The 21,996-nt window shown below is 39.9% G+C and overlaps 1 protein-coding gene across 2 annotated transcripts in view; it reads right to left on the bottom strand.

Annotated features, from left to right (window-relative positions):
• Window positions 1-21,996, bottom strand: part of MYO1D (myosin ID) — a 350,569-nt gene that overhangs the window by 224,964 nt on the left and 103,609 nt on the right. For both annotated transcript variants that reach the window (XM_059907002.1, XM_059907003.1), the window contains exons 4-11: window positions 20,787-20,952; window positions 18,495-18,548; window positions 17,220-17,315; window positions 13,217-13,333; window positions 11,352-11,555; window positions 6,899-7,044; window positions 6,708-6,822; window positions 1,743-1,913 (exon numbers count right to left, since the gene is read on the bottom strand). In XM_059907002.1, the coding sequence (XP_059762985.1) occupies window positions 1,743-1,913; window positions 6,708-6,822; window positions 6,899-7,044; window positions 11,352-11,555; window positions 13,217-13,333; window positions 17,220-17,315; window positions 18,495-18,548; window positions 20,787-20,952 (1,069 nt within the window). The remainder of the gene's footprint in view (window positions 1-1,742; window positions 1,914-6,707; window positions 6,823-6,898; window positions 7,045-11,351; window positions 11,556-13,216; window positions 13,334-17,219; window positions 17,316-18,494; window positions 18,549-20,786; window positions 20,953-21,996) is intronic.

Genomic DNA, 21,996 nt, shown 5'->3' with positions numbered 1-21,996 from the left:
CCATCTCGGGATTTGTCTGGGGGAGGATGCTGAGGGAGAAAGGAACCACCTGGTCTGAGAGTTGGGAAAACCTGGGCTCCCACATTAAAAAAAAAGAAAGGAAAGAAAAAAAAATTCCACCTCCACAGATAAATTACTATTTAGCATTTCCTATCAAGTCAGTAGCAGCTGCTTAAAAGTACCGTACGTACAGTTTCTACTGTAAATATGAAATTATATTTCAAAATATTTGGTTGATAAATTCGAGTGTATAAATGGCCAAGGTGAAACATAACAAAATGAAGTGATTTCTCACATGAGAATCACAGTTATTTATTTAAACAAAGTGGAGCCTTGCCTGTTTTAGTTTGGAATTCAATATTTCATAAGATCTATTTGGTATGATTGTGACCAATTCAACTGAATTGGACAAACACAGATTGTCTACCAATGCCAGGCGAGTCTCCAAAACCTGAACTGAGATTATAAAGGACATTTATACCCAACCCCTCAGAGACAGGACATTTGCCCTGTAATCATGCCGTCTTTCAAAGCACCTCTGTAAATTATTTACGGGGCTTCTAACTTGGCTCGCTGCTCTGTCCCCAGCACCCAGGACTGTACCCGGAAAATGAGAGGCACTGAAGTATTTGTGTTATAAATAGGAAATGACTGAAGGAATAACCCTAGCTAGACCCCTAATGTCAAAGATCAGACTGTAGCATCTGAAAGCCGACTTACAGCAGGCTACAAGTTAGTCCTCAGTAATAGACCAAGGAGAATATTTTAGAAATAAACTAGTCTAAAATAAATATCAGCCAGTAATATATTTCTTGATGATTTGTGCTGTCTCCAGTTAATTGGGGAATCTTACTGTTCTGATTATATAATTTCAGAAGGAACAAAGTCAGAATACAGATTTATTCATGCTAAAAAGTGGCAGTGGGTCATAGATTTATATGGAATTATGGAGGAGCAGAAATGTTGGCCCCTTTCCTTCTGGAAGTGAAGAAGAATGCGGCCTGTTTTTCCTTCAGCTTATGGTTGCTAGACAAGCCTACATTTGTAGGGAACACCTAGGGATGACGGCGTGTCTCTTCTATGACAAATATTATGGCAAACATACTATATGCTAGGCACAGCACAAATGTCGGATAACCACGACTGCCACCAACTATCATGGAGATATGATCTGCTTATAACATTTTTAGAATGTGAAAAATAGGGACTTAAGAAGGATCACCATTCATTTAAGGAATGAGTTTCCTTGTAACACTAGGATTTCAGCTAGAATTTCTCTGTTTTCAAGAAAGTCACATAGTCGGAAGAACTACAGCAGAGAACACATACTAGATTTTTATAACTGAGGATTACAGTAGAAAGTCAAGGACAAAAGCTATTTTCAGTGCCAGAATTATCAGATGCAGGAGCAAAATTCTAGCACATGAACAAGGACTCTGTACCTATTGGTTATAAATGACATCATGCTTTCTAAAGCATCATGTTCATTTTTCCTATTTCTAGCAAATGGAATAGTCTAGAGCTCCCTCTCCTGGACACTGTGATTTCTATCAATCTCGTCATCCTACAAACCAGAAAGGCAGAATTTAGCCACAGCAATAAATCATTTCATGGATGTTTATGGTCTCTCTCACTTGAGTGGACATTCTTTCAACCCAACATATAAAGTCATTGAATTCTGTCCAACAATGAGGAAACTCTTAATGATCAAAATGAGAGGAAGTTCTCATTATACACACTACCTTTCGGCTGGAAAAATGACCATGTTTGCCCAGTTTACTGTTAAGTGCTTCCAGGAACATCTCATCGGTGACTTTGCCGACATTCATGCAGGCGTCATCCAGGATGGCGATGATGCCCTTGTGTTGCTGTTCCACGAGGTCCACGATGATCTGATTGTTGAAGTAATCGATCTGCAGGACACAGCAAAGCGGCAATTCCAAAGGCAACGGAAACCAGGAACAGGTGCAACAGCAATGCCTCCATAGGTATCAGGAATTTAAGTCACTTTGGCGTCAAAGAGGTGAATAACACTAATGAGGTATAACGCTAAAAGGAGCACACATTCTAACAGAGGTTTTTTAAAAAAATGTATTTGTGGGGCTTCCCTGGTGGCGCAGTGGTTAAGAATCCGCCTGCCAATGCAGGGGACGCGGGTTCGAGCCCTGGTCTGGGAAGATCCCACATGTCGAGGAGCAACTAAGCGCGTGCGCCACAACTACTGAGCCTGTGCTCTAGGGCCCACGAGCCACAACTACTGAGCCCGTGCATCTAGAGCCGTGCTCTGCAACAAGAGAAGCCATGACAATGAGAAGCCCGCGCACCGCAAGGAAGAGTAGCCCCCGCTCGCCCCAAGAGAAAGCCTGTGCCCAGCAACGAAGACCCAACACAGCCAAAAATAAAAACAAATAAATAAATTTATTTTAAAAATGTATTTGTGGACTTTTTATCATAAAACATTTTGCCTTAAATGAGTACAGCTCCAGGCAAAAATTATAAAGTAGATAATGTTTCTCCCTTCGCTAACTCTTGTTTTAATCCTGTCTTCATATCCTGCACCTAACCTTATTCGTCAGACCCTCAATCCCTCAATCTGTTGGCTGTTAACCGCAAGACCCAGATTCCACTAAGTATCAACAAATAACCTTGAAGTATTCATTGATATTGAACTTGATGGAGTTAAGGTGTTCCCGAGAACTTGCATTTTTAGTTATACGGCCCTGGCTGACTAAAAATCCCAAAGAGTATCTCCTTCAGTTTTCCAAAGTTAAAAAGCATATATGGGTCTAACAGAGGTTTCCAGGGTACAATATAAAAAATTTAATTCTGAGATATAAGTATCCGTAAAGGATAAGAATAAGCTTTTCATTTGCTTCCACAAGGCTGAATAAAGTTGTAAATAACTGCAGGCTCTTTAGCCACTTCAGCACACACAAGGTTTGTGTAATAATCCTCTTCTACACCTGTCTATTCCGATAGCCTGCAGCATACATATCACCACACACACAGAAAGCACACATGGGCCTGACTCAGGAAAGCTGTAGTACCTCATTTGAAGACGGGCGGCTTATACATTTTAATCTTGTGTGTTGATGTGTCCCGCCTCATTTAGGAGGTACCTGAACTGCAGGTTGTCCCCACTACCTTCTGTAAGATCGACACACTCACGATGGAGTATTACTGTGTCTCATGGATCCCTGTTCAATGCTTTTTAAAATCCAAGGGCTCATGCCAGCTATCTGTCTGTGGCTTTCAGCTCCATCCCTAGTCTTCCAAGTCCTCCTCTGTATTCCATGGACTGAAAGTCTGCAAACTGGGTGGGTTTTTTTTGGTTTCCTTTTTTGTTTTTTTTTGACTTTTTTTTTTAAAAATGGGAATTATTTATTTATTTATTTTTGGCAGTGTTGGGTCTTCGTTTCTGTGCGAGGGCTTTCTCTAGTTGTGGCAAGCGGGAGCCACTCTTCATCGCGGTGCGCGGGCCTCTCACTGTCGCGGCCTCTCTTGTTGTGGAGCACAGGCTCCAGACGCGCAGGCTCAGTAGTTGTGGCTCACGGGGCTAGTTGCTCCGCAGCATGTGGGATCTTCCCAGACCAGGGCTCGAACCCGTGTCCCCTGCATTGGCAGGCAGATTCTCAACCACTGCGCCACCAGGGAAGCCCCCAAACTGGGTGGTTTTTACTTTGTTTTTTATACTTTTCTGGTTTGTCTAAATCAGTGATTCTCAACAGAGGGTGACTTTGCCCCCCAGGGGCATTTGGCAATGTCTGGAGACATTTTAGGTGGTCATGACTAGTAGAATGCTACTAGCATCCAGTGGGAAGAGGCCAGGGATACTACTAAACATCCTACAAAGCACAGGACAGACTCACAACAGTTATCTGGTCTAAAATGTTAGTACAGAGATGGAGGAGCCCTGGTCTAAGTATTTACTTTTATTGTGGGCACTTATTACATTTCTCATTATGAAGAAAAGTTATTTCTATCTTTGGAAAAAATATCCTTAAAATATTCAAAAAGCAGGAACTCTGTAGTAATTAACAGCTGAAATCGTAGACTTTGCGACTATGGAATTAAAGATTAAGTCTTTTGTGCCAAGAACAAAAGCATTAAATTCCCCAAATTCCAACTGTCTAACTAAAAGTGATTATTAGTCTTTGCTGAAGAGTCCAGTAGCTTCTGGTTCACAGTTTAATGTTGCTTCAAACATTGCTTACAGTCGTGGTTTTCAAACTAGGTTCTTCTGGCAACCTGGTATTCCCAGGAGGTTTCTTAGCGGATGCAGGGGACAAAGAGAGATGAGAGGGGATGGCTCAGGGGCACAGGGCTCTGGGCCTCCCATCCTCACTCCAAATAGAGCAGCTTTGTGCCAAATAGAGTCAAGTTCTCAGCACCTAAAGATGACTTGCAAACTACGGCACCAAAATCATGTAAAGGCGAATCAATTAGGGAGACAAGACATTATGAATCTCTTGGTGGAAGTTCACATACCACCTATGAAGTAGACGGTGATCCTGACACCAGTCAAGACTCTAGATCTAATAACCAATGTACAGGACATATAAGGAACAGAGAAACAGATTAGGTGACACCTCAGGAACCCCATTAGCAAAATCCAGACAGTGGGAAACTCTAAAGAACAAATGACTCATTCTCTCAACAAAAGATTGCAAGGAAAATAGAGAGAGAGAGGAGAGAGGAGAATATCAATGGATGTTCAAGAGGCCTATCAACCAATCACAACGTAAGTAACTTATTTGGATCTAAATTCAAACAAACTGTAAAAGCAAAACCAAAAACTCTAAGACAACTGAGGAAATGTGAAATGTGAACACTGGCTGCATATTTGATGACATTAAGGAATTACTGTTAATTTTTTAGGTGTGATAATGGTGTCGTGGCTATGGTTTCTTATAAAAGTCTTTATCTTTTAGAGAAACACACTGAAATATTTACAGATGAAATAATGTGATGTCTGATATTTGCTTCAAAATAATCTGGGGGTGGGTCGGGTACAGATGACACAAGACTGGCAATTCACTGATAACTATTAAAGCTGAGTGATGGGTACAATGAGTTTATTATATTGTGATCTCTGCTCTTATGTATGCTTGAAATTTTCCATAATAAAAATTTTTTAAAATTAATCACTATGTTCTAAAGTTTGGAGTTTTTAAAGGAAATACTTGCCCAGAATGGAGATTCTAATTTGGGGACCCGGGCTGTATTCAGTAACTATTATTTTGGAGTGAGCTTTCTGTTACCTCTAGGTCACATTTTTCTTGGTTTATTTCACTAAGAATTGTTTTAAAGGGCTTTTGCTCCTTTTTCAGATGTTTGAAATAGTCTCCTGCAATTGTTGACTTTTCCCTTTATCAACTATGCCTGTGGAATTTGATATTCTGATTGTTAAAGGATATTTTGGACCAGTATCTCTGAACCACATCTGAATAACAAGGTTTATGATTAAGTTTGCTATAAAAACCTAAGCCCTAGTTATAGTTGTGTATTATGTTATGCAACAGATTCACTCTAAGAAAGCTGCATATAAACTTAATTGAATTGAATTACATCTTAAATATGTGATGAGACTTCACTCTTTAAATCAAAACTGTAGGTATTCCTATTAAAAAGTAATAATACACCCTTTGCTTTATTTGTAAATACGTAGAATTCATACTACTATACTTGAACAAAATTGTAATGGTATTCTAATATTTAACACACGATGGATGGAAGGCAAAGAAGAAATTTGAAGCAGGAAAGCTAGTTATTATCCTTTTTCTGAATGAGAGGAGATGGAAAGTAGGAAGATGGGAAGGAATATAAAAGTAATTTAAATACAGCATTTCAAATAGCTTTTTACTGCTTACATTGGATATCAAAATACAAATACTGACTTCATTATCTATACTATTTGGCAAAAGGATAAACACAGAAATTTATGGAAACTCAAGTTTTTGAATTTTTCATGTCTGTCCTCAAAATTGTTTAAAAATACAAATTTCAAAGAAAATTACAGGGTCCCATTTCTATCGTGAGCAGGAGGTCTAATTGTCATGTTTTTAGCTGTGATCTGTGGTATTGCACCCAGCATCAATCATACTGTCTGGCTGCATCTTATCGGACTAGTGACAAATACAAAGTTCACAGAGAGCCAGGAAAAGAGAGGTGATAGCTGTTGTGTGACACAAAGTAAAGTAAATGGAAATCAAAGTTAATACACATGTTTTCATGCATGGGTTTCAGGGAATATGAACCTCATTAACCAAAGACAATAAAATGCCACCGGGCTTACAAAGTAGGAGAAGAAAAAAGGAGAAATCAGAGCAAAAAAAGAAAGAAGGAAGGGGAAGAAACTCAATTTGGAAGCAAAGTTCAGCCAACTGAAGGCATAAGTTGCTGCTCTGAATAACTTATAAATGATGCTAAACTCTAATAGACAGATGTGAATCAAAAAACTATGTGGTATCAGCTGTAAAGTGAACATAAGTTTACTGATTTTTAACTCAGCCTTTTCTGGGCACCAACCAGACAGTCAACCAAATTAGAGAAATCCCACCTATCAACCCTGAAAATGAACTGTAATATTTCAATACCCCAAAAAGGAAAGCTAAGGTTTAGGTGTTTCAAGCACCCAAGAAGATCAGCAGATACCCAAGATGCTAAGAGTTGACGTTATCGTGAACAGTCTGTACGAGTCCACTCACGTGCTTCCAGGGGATCCCTTCCCGCTGGTACTCCTCCTGTTCTTGCTTCAGGACCAGCTGAATAAACAGCTGCTGGAGCTTCTCATTGCAGTAATTGATGCAGAATTGTTCAAAGCTGCAAGAAAAGGAATCAATTAGGCTCAAACAAATAAAAAAAATAAATAGGGTTTTCAGTATCTTATCTGGTTTACCTGTTGTTGTCGAAGATTTCAAAGCCGTAGATATCCAAGACACCAATAACAGTGTTCTTCCCGTGGATGGTGGTGTCAGAGTTCTTGACCTCAATAATATCATTGATGCGAGAAACAATCCAACAAAAAAGGCGCTCATATATGGCCTGTGATGAAAATGACATCGTAAATTCTTGCCCATTGGAAATGCGTCCCCTGTTTGGATTTGTGAAAAGTTTTAAATTCCTATTGAATTAAATTCCTACTGACCTCCTCCTTACCGTTTAGCATAGCTGTTAATCCTCTAAGCTGAAAAATGAGAAATGCACATCATCTGTTTAAAAATTATACGACGTATGCATGACGTTTGGAGTTTTAAAAGATTATTATGGGTCACTACATGTGTTGTATTCCAACAACATTCCTTAGGTGTGTTTCTGTGCCCTGCTAATACCAATAATTTGCCTACTGCTTCGTATAAGTCACTTCATTGCTTTATTTTAATCTCATCAACTATAAAAAGCAGAGAACCAATGAGTTCTATGCCCTATGGATTCTAAATATATGAACATTGATTTATAATGCTAAATAAAGATCTGAGCCAAAAGGCCACCATTTCAAATTCCTTGAGAATCAAATACACAGTCAATGCATAAGCATACACACGCAAACACACACAGGGACAAAGGCACCACACACTCACACACATTCACATCCTGACACAAATGTGCACTGCAATGTCACATCTTTAGAAAACCTTTCCTTAACATCTCCCTCCAGCAACCCTCTCTCTTCACCTACACACATCTATACACATCACCTCCATTCCTCCCCTCCCCCTCCCCCCTTTAGGCTTCCAGCCACTCCAGCCTTCACTTCTCTCTCTTGACTCCATTGAAATGGCTCATCAAGGACCCCAAGCACCTCTATATGGACCCTTTCTTGTACCTCTACAGGGACATCTTACTCAGATACTCAGCATCACTCAACCCAATTTCCTACTCTTGTCTTGAAACATTGGGCTCTCTGGGATTCGTAATATCACACTTTGTTTGTTTGTTTGTTTTTGGCCATGCCAGGTGGCATGTGGGAACTTAGTTCCCCAACCAGGGATCGAACCCACGCCCCCTGCAGTGGAAGAGTGAGGTCTTAGCCACTGGACTCCCAGGGAAGTCCTGAATCCACACTTTCTTCATTTTCCTCTTATTTCACTGGCTGCTCCTTCTCGGTGACCTTTAGTAGGTCTCCTCCTCTACCTGATCTCTAAAAGTTGGATCTCTTCCTAGTCCTCTTCACTCCCTATCTCTTCCTCTCTAAGTCATTTCATACAACATTAAAGAACGGTGATATAATATTACCCCTAAATGTATCACCTGAATGCAGACCTCTCCTCCGAGCTCCAGGCTCCCGTGTCTGACTGCCTACCCGATAACACTCTTGGATGTCTCACAGCTGTCTCAAACTTATGTCCTGTCTGGACTATTGATCTTCCCACCTCCTAAAACTGTTCCTACCCAACTTTTTTTTTTTTTAATTTAATTAATTAATTTATTTTTATTTTTGGCTGCGTTGGGTCTTTGTTGCTGTGCGTGGGCTTTCTCTAGTCGCGGTGAGCGGGGGCTACTCTTTGTTGCATTGTGAGGGCTTCTCAATGCGGTGGCTTCTCTTGTTGAGGAGCATGGGCTCTAGGTGCGCAGAATTTAGTAGTTGTGGCACGCGGGCTCAGTAGTTGTGGCTTCGCGGGCTCTAGAGCGCAGGCTCAGTAGTTGTGGTGCATGGGCTTTGTTGGTCTGCGGCATGTGGGATCTTCCCGGACCAGGGCTCGAACCCGTGTCCCCTGCATAGTCAGGCGGATTCTTAACCACTGTGCCACCAGGGAAGTCCTTCCTACCCAACTGTTAACCATAAATAAATAGAAACAGAAACGTGGGGATTCATTCACTCATTAAATGTTTGCTGGGTACTTGCTCTGTGCAGTTTGTGGGAGATACTGTACCAAGTAAAATGAACATTGTCTCTGTCTCCAAGGAGCTCAGGGAGTAGAGTGAAGGAAAATCACACACATGCGTGCACACACGCACACAGATGAGGAGCATGGGATGTGAGGAGACTTCAACCTGTTCAGTGTTCAGAAAGGTCAGGGATGGCTTCTCTGAGAAAGTGGGCTGAGATCAGAAGGATGGTAAGAGTTAACCAGGTGAGAGGGGAGAGAAGAACAATCCAGGCAGAGGAAACAGCATGTGCAGAGGCCCTGTGGCTGGAAGGATAAAGGGATAAAGACAACATGTAAGGCCTGAGAGAAGTCTAATGTGGTAAAGGGGAGAAACGAGTCTGGAATATGGCAGGAAATGAGACAGGAGAGGTGGGTTGGACCATGTCAGAAATTATCCTTGATTCCCTCATCCCCAGAACAACAGGTCCTGTGGATTTTATTCTCCAGATACAGTTTGTCTCAAATCATCCTCTTTTCCCCATTTCCACTGCTACTTTCCCTGTCCAAGCTGCTATCAGCATCCTCCTGGATTACTGAAATATCCTCTTAATTGGTCTCTTTGCTTCCACCCTTGCCCTACCCACTGCCCCATAAGATTCTCATACTAAGGTCAGAGCCATCATTTTAAAAATTCAAACTTGATGACATTGCCTCTGCTTAAAATATTCCACTCTCCATTGCATTTGGATAAATTCAAATTCCTCTGAAGACTAAAAACCAAGCAAGAGGTTTATAAGAGTAAACAACGGAATATGGAGCAACCTAATCAACCAGCAAACAAGAAAAAGAGAAAATGTAAACTTGGGAAAATAAAATATTTGCCACATGGATAACAGATAATGGGTTAAAGTTATGAGCTCTTACAAATGGACAGTAAAAAGATAACAGCCCCAAAGAAAAATGTACAAAGCATATACCCAAGCAATTCTCAGAATAGATGTAAATACTTTACAAAAATAGGAAAAGATGCTCAAATACACTAGCAATGAAAACTAAAGTAACAATGAGGTATCACTGTACACCCAGAAAATCAGTCACTTAAAGCTTCAGATCGGGGTGTCCTTTGACCTGCTCATTCCTGGGAGGCCATCTAACTGAAATAAAAGCACTGGTGTGTAAGGAAAGATGGACAAGGATGCAGCATTGTTTGTAGTGGCAAAAAAAAAAGAGAACAAGGTGAATGACGTAAGAGGTGGATGGTTAATAAATTATGGTCCCATCACCACACAGACACTAAAACAATGGGTCCATCAGTTGGCCTGAAGGGGACTTGCACGAAGCATTATCGAGTGAGGAAAGCAAAACGAAGGGCCACAAAAGGGGCCTGTGCAAGCGAGGGGCCCTGAGCTCCCCGGTCAGTCAGCTTCTGCTTTTCTGAGAATGTTTCTGGCAGCGATGCTCACAGCCATGGGGTGTTGTTGAGACCGTGATGGTCAAAAAGCGCCACTCTGGTTTCAAGAGGCTTAACCTGCTTTCAAGGAACGTCTGAACACCTCCTCACAGAATTTCACTAAAAATGAAACTGAGATCAACACCAGGCTGTGAGATAATAGAAAATACACTGGTCTCTGCCCCTGGTTCCTGGCACAGAGCTCTTGAAACCCTTGTAATTTCCTATGTGATGAGAACACTCGGAGCGTCTCTTGTTCTGATATTGGTCCTGGACCCCATCCCTGACCCGGGGCTCCTAAAACCCCTGTAAATTTCTGCGTGATAAGGGCATTAGGAGCATCTTTACTCTACTGAGGTGACTCTGAGTGGGCTCCTAGCTGGGGGCTGGGTACCAGGAAGACCAAGCCACGATCAGAAGCTTAGAACTTCCAGTCCCACCCCTCATCCTCCAGAGAGGGAAGAGGGGCTGGAAATGGAGTTAATAACTGACCATGCCTACATGAGGAAGCTCCATAATATCCCCAAAGTACAGGGCTTGGGAGCTTCCCAGTTGGCGAACACATCCACACACTGGGAGGGTGATGTACCCCAACTCCATGGGGACGGAAGCTCCTGTTCTCGGGACCCTCCCACACTTTGCCCTGTAAATCTCTTCATCTGGCTGTTGGTCTGTATCCTTTATCATATCCTTTAATAACTGGTAAATGTAAGTGAATGTTTCCCTGGGTTCTGTGAGCCACTCTAGCAATTAATGGAATCCAAGGAGGAGGTTGCTGGTACTTCCCACCTATAGCTGGTTGGTCAGAAGCACAGGTGATAAGCCTGTGTGTGTGTGTGTGTGTGTGTGTGTGTGTGTGTGTGTGCGCGCGCGCGCGTGTGTGTTGGGGGACAGACTTGCGGGACTGAGCCCTTAACCTGTGGGATGTGATACTATCTCTGGTAGACAGTGTTAGAATTGAGTTAAGTTGTAGGACACCCAGCTGGCATCACAGAGAGCTGGCGGTGTATGGAAACACCTCCTCCCCATGATGTTAGAAATTCTGGTACCAGAACCCTCGCAAGGCAGACACAATGCCTTTAAAATCCCACCTTAGCGAAGGCATCCCTGCCGTAGCTGGCTTCCTGTTCTGTGTGTTGCTTGTCGATGACATCACGACCCGTAGCCACCGTTCGGTAAAGGAGGGCTTTCTCAACCATGTCTGTCTTGGTGGACAGCAATTCTGCTATGATAGACACAAGCCTGCCATTTTCAATCAGAGGCACGTCACCATCCACTACAAACTTTAAATTTCCCTGTATCAGAAGAGAAAAACCAAGACACACCACTTCCAATGAGATTCTGAAACACGATGTCAGGGATATATTTGCTAGTTTAAGAGAGAACTCCAAGGGACCTTGTTTGGAGCGCCTATTTTCCTAAATACATTAATATCTCAGCATATAAAAACCTAGTGTTTTATGCATTTTTTCCTCCCCCGACACTCATCTGTATTTTAATTTTCAGCATATGTTTTTGATGGATGGAAATTTTACATTTTTATGTAGTCAAATCTATGACTCATTTGCTTCCGGGTTTCTCTTTCTTTGGTGTTATACTTAGATCATTCCTACTCTGAAGATTTTATGAATATTTAATATTTTCTTCTATTCCTCATACAGCTATTCTTACATTTAAGCTTTTTATCCACCAGAATGTATGTTGGTATGTGGTGTAAAGTAAGAATTTAACTTTATTTTTTTCAGATGGTTAGTTGCTCTGACACCATTAATCGAATAGTCTAGCTTTTCCTCCTGATTTGAAATATCACCTTTATTACATATTAATTTCCACCAAGTTTTTGAGTCTATTTATATTCCACTCATTCAATAAGCAATAAATACTTATTAGCCATCTACCAAGTGTCCAGCACATGAACTAATCTGTTGATTAATCTGGTGCTGAATTTATGCAGCAAGTTTTAAAGTACTGTGGCTTTTACTATCATTTTAAACCTGGTGGAATTAGTCGTGCCTCCTCTCCCCTGCTCCCCCTACCCTACTACTCTAACACATTTTATTCGACCTTCTTACATGTTTATTGCTCTAGGTAAATTCTAGAATCATTACGTCAACTGAAAAACAAAATTCCTCTTTGGATTCTGAAGGATTATTGTTGCACCGTATGTATAAACTAGTTGAAAGAATGAGACAATTTAGAATGTTAAAGTCTTCCTAGTCAGGAACATTTAAGAGATTGTTTATATACTACTATATAATATTTTTCATATAGGTCCTGTGTATTTCTGATTCACTTAGAGTTAAATCTCGCCGCAGGAAAGTGAAAGGTCGTTTTTACTCCAGATTTGTATCCATGTTGTCACTCATTTACTACCAGGTTACATGTTCATTATGTTTTCAACATCTCTGATCATATAGCCAGTAATGAAAGGACTCCGACCGACGGTTCTTTACTTCTAAGGTTGGTGTGATGTGTGGAAAATAACCTGTGCCTAAGTGGGCCAGGGTGGTCCGTGGTGTTGGCTGCAATGAACTGGATGTGCTTTTAAGCCAGTCATTTCCAATCTATAAAATGAGATCATCAAAATTCTAGTTCTAGAAATCTATGATTCTATGTTTCAAATGCCTTTAGAAATTTGCTCCGTTCAAAAGATTTTAGCTTATCCCACTGGTGGTCACATCACTGCTGAACTCTTTTACCTTTGAAATTAACCAGTTCGAAGTCTGACATACCAGGAAGGCAGTGAACTAAAGCCACAGTCTCAAAACCCACAGTGGCTTGGAAAATCCCTCATATTATTATAACACGTTGGAGGAAACTACAGATAGAGTAATTTCTTCAAAATGTCAGAGGAATTTTCTCTACATAAATTACCTTTTACAAAACCCCAAACCTTCTGAAAGAACATCCTAGTCCCACAGGGAGGCGAAGAATTCTGAGAGGCGTCCCCACTCACCAAGTGAAGAATAGCACCCAAAATTTTATACACTGTTTGAATCTCCTCGGGTTGGAAGCCAATGACTTTCATGGCGTCAGCTACTACTTTGAATTCTGCAGCATCATTGATAGACGACTAGGAATGAAAACAGGAAACTGAGGTCACAGACACTGCATGTGAGCATTAACATCCAAAAACTATGAGACTAAATTCAAGTGTAGCCACGGTCTTGATGCCTTTGGAGTAAGTCATTGAAGGGATGATGGGTATCCAAAGAAAATAAAAATGATTTCAGGGGTAGAAACATAACGCAGCACCCACAATGCCCAATTGTGAGAGTCGTCGTCACCTAAGACAAGCACCAGGAACATTTCTGGAACCTTTGGTGAGGAAGCAAGTCCTGAGCTGGCACAGAGAAGCTCCAGGATGTGTGGAGGAAGTGGCATGAGATGTGAGACCACAAATGGAAACTCTGACTGACGGAGCCTCCGAGACATATGCCTAGCTACTGTCGTCTGTGGCTTTCTGTTCCACAATTAGTCTTGTCTAGGCTTGTAACAACACTCCCACGCTTGTACGGTCAGGCTTTCTACTCCACAGGTGAGGAAGAGCAGGCCTCCCAAAGCCAAGTGGCCTGCCTTGATCATTCAGCAAGCTAGTCTGGGACTATCACTTCACCTTTTCAGGCATTCAACAAACATTCAGCAAGTCAGATCTTTAAATGGCGCAGAAGTGCTGCTGTAGAATAAATGTCTGTCCCCTGACCCCCAAATTCGTATGTTGAAATCCTAACCCCCAAGGTGATGGTGTTAGGAGGTGGGGTCTCTGGGAGGTGATTAGGTCTTGAGGGTGAAGCCCTTACGATGGGATTGGTGCCCATATAAAAGAGACCCCAGAGATCCCTGGTCCTTCTGCCCTGTGAGGACACAGCAAGCAGGCACCACCTTTGAACCAGGAAGCGTGCATTGACTCTGCAGGTGCCTTGATCATGGACTTCCCAGCCTCCAGAATTGTGAAAATCAACTTTTGTTGTGTATAAGGCACCCCAGTTTATGGTATTTCTGTTGTAGCAGCCCAGCTAGACTAAGACGGGGGTTCAAAGATAAATCGCCTGCCTTGAGGATCTGTAGCCCTCAGGTTGGAAATACAAGCGTGTCAATAAAATTTACAATAAAGCAACGGTAACTGCCTATCTTAGCTGTTTTCCCAAAGCAGCATCTGCGGAGGGCCTGATCTCTTCCTTGGTGAGTTTCTGCTCTGGCCAGGACACAGAGACCTGGCCAGATGCTCACCTGCTACGGAAGAGCACAGGGAGGGCTCCCCTCTGCCTGATGAGCATGTGGTCCTCTAACGTCCAGGACACGACCAGGCAAGCTCTTCCCCCTCCCAGTTCTCTGAGTGAGACAGTTAACCTTGTCAAGTCTCAATTCCCTCGTGGGTACAATGGGCATAATAATACCTTTCTTACAGGGTTGTTGTGGGAATGGAATGAGAATTTATATAAAGCACCTCCCTAGTTCCTAGCACATAAAAAGCACTCGAGTATCAGATATTACTATTATTAGAAGCTGTAACCATGTCAAAATTGCAAAGAAACCAGACACAAAGTCTACGTGTCCTACTGAGGAGAACTGTCGGCTGCTTACCTAACAGGCATTCCCCAGCCCCACTTCTTTCTTGTTGATAGAACCCTGATTTGTTTACCCCTCTCTGAGTGCACCCATTCTTCAGGATTGGTGCCAGCCTCAGGAGGTAAATCTTCATTGGTCTAAACAAATCACAGGGACCTTATTCCCTTTACCAAGTGATTGGTCAGCCATGGGCATGTGATGCCATTCTGGTCCATAAGACATGAGGTTTCCCTAGCTTATCAAGGGTTACAGCCAGGAACGTTTCCTCTGCCTGTGACTCCTAGAACTGCTGCTGCCATTTGGGGACCATGAGGAAAATCAGCTGTATCAGACCAGCCCGATCCAGCGAGGATGGCAGAAATGGTAAGTGGGAGAAACAAATAAACGAACATCTGGGTCCCTATCAACATTGTTAAGGCACTGAATTAACCACGTCTGGAGCTGCCCCATCCTAGGGCTTCTTGTTATGTGAGATAACCAAGTTCCTTATTGTTTTTGGTGACTTTTAATTGGGTCTTACCTTACCAGAAACCCACAGGGTCGTAATTGTACGTGAGTCCTATATTTTAGAACAGCTAAGTAAAAGTATGATACACAGAGTACAATACTTTATAGTTACTAAAATCATTCTATTAATTTATATTTGTTTACATGGGAAGATATTAATGATTATATTATAATATAATAAAAGGTTTATTTCATCAGGATTTATTATATGATTCCATGAATAAATATATACACATAAACTGTTGTTATCAATAATTATCTCTGGATGGTGAGCTTTAGCATATTTTTATTTCCTTTTGGTTCATCTTTATTTTAGGTTTTGACTGTGATCATGTATTGCTTCTTTGTTTTTATTAGAGAGGCAGAAAAAAAGGAGGGGGAGGAATAGGAATGGAAAACTTTGATGGAAACGGAACCTAAGCTAAATTTAGCTTTGAAAAAAAAGGCTAAATGTTTATTTAATACTTGCTTTCTGTGGGGCTCTACATGACCGGGCCAAAAGCCACTTGGTCAATAAGACAATTTGATTTAAAAAGAATATTTTCAGTCACTGGCTTTTTAAGTGTTGATTTTACAATCCTTTATACATCTTTAAGTACCTCTGACCTATTCTCAGAAAGCTGGAGTATTGCCCTCTGGTGTTTTGTTTGCTTTCAATTAATTTTCAGCCAAACATCCTGTTCTCAGATGACTGTAAAAGTAAAAAATTCGTGCAACTTAAATTTCAAACAATGGAAAATTAATTGCAAAACCCTAAATATCATTTATTTATATGCACAATAATAAAAATACCATTAAACAAGTAATGCAGGTATAATTAGCTTAAGATGAAGAGCAAAAATTACAAAAAAAACCCAAAACACCTCCACATCTAGATTCTTTCCTTTTATAAATTCTTTTATTTTTCCCCCAACTACAAAAGCTGTGCATATTTAATTATAGAAGAAATGTGAAATGTGGAAAAAGCAGAAGAACACAAATATCCATAATCTCATCCATCCAGAGTAAACAAGTAAAACCCTGGTCTATTTCCCTCCAAATCTTATTTCATGTATGTGTGTGTGTGTATATGTGTGTGTGTGTGTATGTATGTGTGTATATATATACACACACACACTTTCCCCCAACAAAATTGGATAACACTGCAATTACTGTTTTATAACCTATCATCAATAAACTACTATATTACTAGGATTAGCTATAAAATGGCTAGCAGAAATTGTATTATATATATAGCAGAAAACTAATTAGAAATAAAAGGGCAAAAAGATCTGCATATGTGTGAGCAAGGGCTTACATGCAAAGGAAGGGGAAAAAAATGGAAAAAAATTGAAGGCTGAATAGAAATGCTCCAAGGGTCACAAAACTATTTCTAGGATACATCAAAATCATTATTGGAAAAAACAGTGAATGGCAATCTTTGACATCCATTTTCAACCACAGTGCTATCTATCTATCTAATCTATCTATCTATTTATTTATTTATTTATAACCACAGTGCTTTTAAACTTTCTTTTGTCTTACCAACTTGCCTTTGGCCAAATGATATGGTACCTTCTTTTGTGGTGGACTTCCTACTTGTAACAATATTTTTATAGTGTCAAAATAAAAGTAATAGGATTAAAAATTTTTAAAAACCCCACAAGATCATAAGAGAGAAACTTCTTTCCTATCAGATGGTGATAAAATACAGTAATGGGTTATTAAGCAAAGTATTGAGTCAATAATATATTGAATCTCCGTCCCTGAGAATTTTAAAAATAGAATAGAATAAAAGAGCCATTCATTTGCCTAAAGGCAGCAGGCTGGACCAGATAATTATTTAATGTCCCTTCTGATTCTCTGATTCTATTTCTGAATCATCTCAAAAAGGAAACTCTTACCTTTAATTGGGCTCCCACATGGATGTAGTTGTAGGATGAAAGGGATTTCTGGAGATGCAGAGAGCGGAGCATCTGCTCTGAACCTCCTTGGAGTAGCTGAAACATATTTAATTAAAAATAAGTTAGCAAAATACATCCTGAACCCAACACACCATGTATTCTTACTGGTAGTCTAGCTTTGTTTCATTTTCTGGGCTAATTCACTTAGGTCCTCCTGTTTCTAGCTTTGAAGATTTTTTTTTTTTAAACCTCGAAGGTAATGGCTTCAACATCATCAGTGATGGACAATGTTATACAGTCATGAGGAAGATTACTTAAAAAAGTCTTAGCCCTTTCACAACATAACTGGCATGAAAGGTTTTGCTTTGACTGTGGCCATTTGTAAAACAGGAGCTCGCGCTCTGTGGTGGTCACGTGTTTAGCAGCCTTGCTATCTGGACAGCATAGGATTATGTTTCAAATTCAGAAAAAGTCAATATTGCCTCAGAACTAAGAGGTGTCAGCAGCCAGTCATATGTTGAATCACACTGGAAACAAACAGCTTTTCCTCATCAATCTCTATATCCCAGGAAAGGACAACTGGGTAACCAGGACTGTAGTGGTGGACAAAGACAAATTCCAACACTCTCACTCAAGTGCGGAAAAAGTTACAGGTTCTTGAAATGAACAGAACTCTTATATTGGGTAGAAAGCTAGTTTATTGGAAACATGGCGAATTGTCAACAAAAACACAAATACAATACGCATAGTCCTTCTACATAGAACGTGCATTTTAGAAGGTAATACATTTAAATCCTCTATATTAAACTGCACACTTTGGTTTACTGAAAAGTTGTAACTATTGGATTTTTAAAATTGATTTTTTTAACGAAAACAACCTGAATTTCTATTCCCATCTCTGGAACACCCCAAAATGGGAACAAAAGCTTCAATTCAAAAATAAGACAAAATTAATTTAACATATTCAGAATGTACCATTTCAAAAGCTTTTAGGGTCATTAAAATGTTACCTACACTGCAAAGAAACACAGGGATGCTCAACTAAGGCAGTCGTCTGGTTGGTTAACCACCTGCTGGCTCTTTATAACAGCCATGTTCGTCAAGTCTCTGAAGAAGCCCACGGGGTAGGGTGTATGCGTGTGTGCACGCATGTGTAACGTGTCGTGGGCCAATGGAGGCATGGGAGGCACGGGACAGGAGAGAGTCCCAAATAAAAACATCCACTTCCTGTACAACTGAGCAAATGGTTGATTATCTGCATAACAGATTACTAACCTGATAGAAAGAATGAAAGCTTCTTTCTCCTGGCTGTTGCACAATCACTCTAGACTAAAAAAAAAAAGAAAAAAAGCACATTAAAATCATTAATCTGATGAGGGACATATATACAATGGAATACTACTCAGTCATGAAAAAGAATGAAATAATGCCATTTGGAGCAACATGGATGGCCCTAGAGATTATCATACTAAGTGAAGCAAATCAGAAAGAGAAAGACAAATATCATGTGATATCACTTATATGTGGAATCTAAAAAATAATACAAATGAACTTATTTACAAAACAGAAACAGACTCACAGACATAGAGAACAGACTTGTGATCTCCAAAGGGGAGAGGGGATGGGGGGGGGATGGATTGGGAGTTTGGGATTAGCAGATGCAAACTATTATAGAATATATAATATAGAATGAATAAACAACAAGGGCCTACTGTATAGCACAGGGAACTATATTCAATATCCTGTGATAACCATAATGGAAAAGGATATGAAAAAGAATATACATATATAACTGAATCACTGTGCTGTATGGCAGAAATTAACACATTGTAAATCAACTATACTTCAATAAAATAAATTTTTAAAAAATCACTAATCTGAGAATGTACTCCTAAAAGAAAGTGAGAGCCACTTTCCCAGGGAATCCTGTATCAACAGTGCACTGAAATGTCCTAAAGACCGCACGGATGGGACCAACCTAAAACTAGATCTCCTCTATGGGGTTTTCTGTGCAATTTTTTGATAATTCTTTTTACTCTTTTAAAAACAGAGTTCCTTAAACTTTCTGAAAATGAAGCTATTTTGATTTTTTAAACCTAGAGCCTAAAGAGGAAATTTTTTGGGTGGGGGGATTGCAAGTGGGGCGAGCAGGAAGGAATGTTTAGGGAGGAATATTCTCAACATTCCCTTCCTGAGGGTCTGCTGGTATTTCAAAGAGCAATGCCTTATATCCTGTAATAAAGTGAGCTGAACAAAATCCATATACAGAGACCTCTGCTTTAGATGGTTTCAAAAAGATTGCTCTTGAGAGAGGACTCAAAATGTATGTTCATTCAAGGGGATTCTTTTGATTGAGCATGTACATAAAAGTGAAGCCATGAAACATTCTGGAAAAAAGACTGATAATAACTGGCATTTCCTGTCATTTTTCAACTGACTCTGATAAAACAAGATTTCCTTAACAGTTTGACTTCAGTTTAACAAACAAAAATAAGATTTATACTGCATTCTGCTGCCATAAAGATTGCTATGGTGTGACTGAGATGGAAAACACTTAACTGAGAAGGCATGTCAGTTCAAACCTGAGTACAATTCAAGGTGGAGACTTAACCTAGTAAAGTTCAATCTTAACTGTAATAACCAGGCGAATCTACTCAAGATTAGTTAGGACACAATCTCTCTGGCAGTCCCAAGAGGAGAGTTTTAACTGGAATCTTCTACAAATTGGGCCTATCATTCACATGGGCAGATAAAAACACACTCTAAGTTTTCACAGACCAAATGCAGTATGCTTCGTAATTAGGCTGTAAGATCACAAAGTACATCTATGTAACTATAAAGCAGTGAGCAAAGAGAAACTAGAAGAAAACGAGATTGCCAGTCAATTAAAATAAAAACATGGGAGGATGTGTAGAAGGAGTAGAAGTGATTAATCCTAGATAGGTTTTTGTTAAACCTTACCCAAAGTTGGCACCCCTCACCCCTCCCCCCACCTAAACCTTTACCTACAAAGTCTATAACTTTTCCCAGCTTGATACTGTAAGTGCTAATAAGAGAACACAAAAAGAGATTATTTTGCCATAGAAAGCTGACTGAGGAGCAGGAAGGGACAGAGAACAGGATTAAAAGCTACTTTGGGGCAATGAAAGAAATTCTATTAATATAATCAGGATTTTAAAAAAAACATTCAGCATTAACAGACTCATAGATACAGAGAACAAACTGGTGGTTGCCAGAGGGGATGGGGTTGGGGGGATGGATGAAATAGGTGAAGGGGATTAAGAAGTACAAACTACCAGTTACAAAACAAATAAGTCACGGGGAGGTAATGTACACATAGGGAATATAGTCAATAATACTGTAAACTTTGTATGGTGATGGATGGTAACTGGTCTTACTGTGGTGATCATTTTAGAATGTATAAAAATACTGAATCACTACATTGTACACCTGAAACTAATATTGTAGGTTAATTATAACTCAATTTGAAAAGACAATTCTAGGGCAAAAAAAAAAAAAAAAATCAGCATTTGCAAACATTACCCTCAGAAATTAAGCACTTTTTACCTTCTCCAGTAAGTAGTTATTGATATGTCCACCAATAGGGTCCCCCTTGAAATCAAAGTTGATATCCATGTATTTTCCAAACCTGCTTGAGTTGTCATTGCGGTTGGTTTTGGCATTTCCGAAAGCTTCCAAGACACAGTTGGACTTAAGCAACATGTTCTTCACTCTTTAACACAGATAAATGAAAGTCGCTGTAACAGTTTTAAAGGCTGGGACTTTAAAGAAACTAAATTTCATTAAAAGACATGCAAATTTGTGTACAAAGATGCTGACTGTAACATTGTTTGTAACATCAAAAAATATACATATTGCAAACAACCTAAATGTCCACCAATAGGGATGGATAAAAATAAATTTTTGTTTCCCAGTATAATATGTAGTGACATAGAAAGATGTGCAGAATATATTAATGAATGAGAGATGAAGCTGCAAAATAATATGTATTGCAGGATTTGTGTGTGTGTGTGTGGGGGGGTGCATGTGTGTGTGTGGGGGGGGGGTGCATGTGTGTGTGCACACACACACATGTTAGTAAATGCTTACAAATCTGGAGGGGACAGCACACTTCACTATGGTTACCTAGGTTGATGGGGTAGGCAGGGCGGAATTTCAGGAAACTTTCATGCTTTACATCATGCTGTAAATTTTAGTTATTCTTTTAAATGAACATATTTTATTTACATAAAGAAAAATCTTAAAAAGAGATGTTCTGAAAAGAACGGATGATACAGAAAATGACTCCATTTTTTAAAGTTCTTGTTTATAAAGCCTAGTGAAATTTACTGCATTTGGTTAATACATCATAAATGTGGTCTTGATTAGTTTAGAAACTGCTCGTCATTTCGTCTGACGCTGTACGGAATCTCTCTTTGGTACCAGGTATTGAAGTCATTCTTTATTCGATGAATGCTAACTCTTTATAGAGCAGTCTCTCCCAGTGGATATATTTTAACTTCATTCTAGTCTTTATGCCTTTGTTTCTATTTCACTGACAAAATCCCTCTTACATGGGCATATCGCCGAAATAACCTGATGTACCGGATCCCCTGGTCCTTCCACTACCACTGTTCAGTGACCCTACAAATTTATCTCCTCACGAATGAAAGTATACTTATAACTGGGGCAAGGGAAACTGCTTGCTTATGGTAAATAAAGGAAAGTGTCTATAAAACTGTGGTAAGATATGCTCTTAAAAAACTAGTAAATGGGG

This window comes from Balaenoptera ricei, chromosome 20, assembly GCF_028023285.1.
Source record: "Balaenoptera ricei isolate mBalRic1 chromosome 20, mBalRic1.hap2, whole genome shotgun sequence".
Classification (NCBI taxonomy): Eukaryota; Metazoa; Chordata; class Mammalia; order Artiodactyla; family Balaenopteridae; genus Balaenoptera; species Balaenoptera ricei.
The sequence above is the reverse complement of the archived record's forward strand: the minus strand, read 5'-3'. Positions and strand labels throughout refer to the sequence as shown.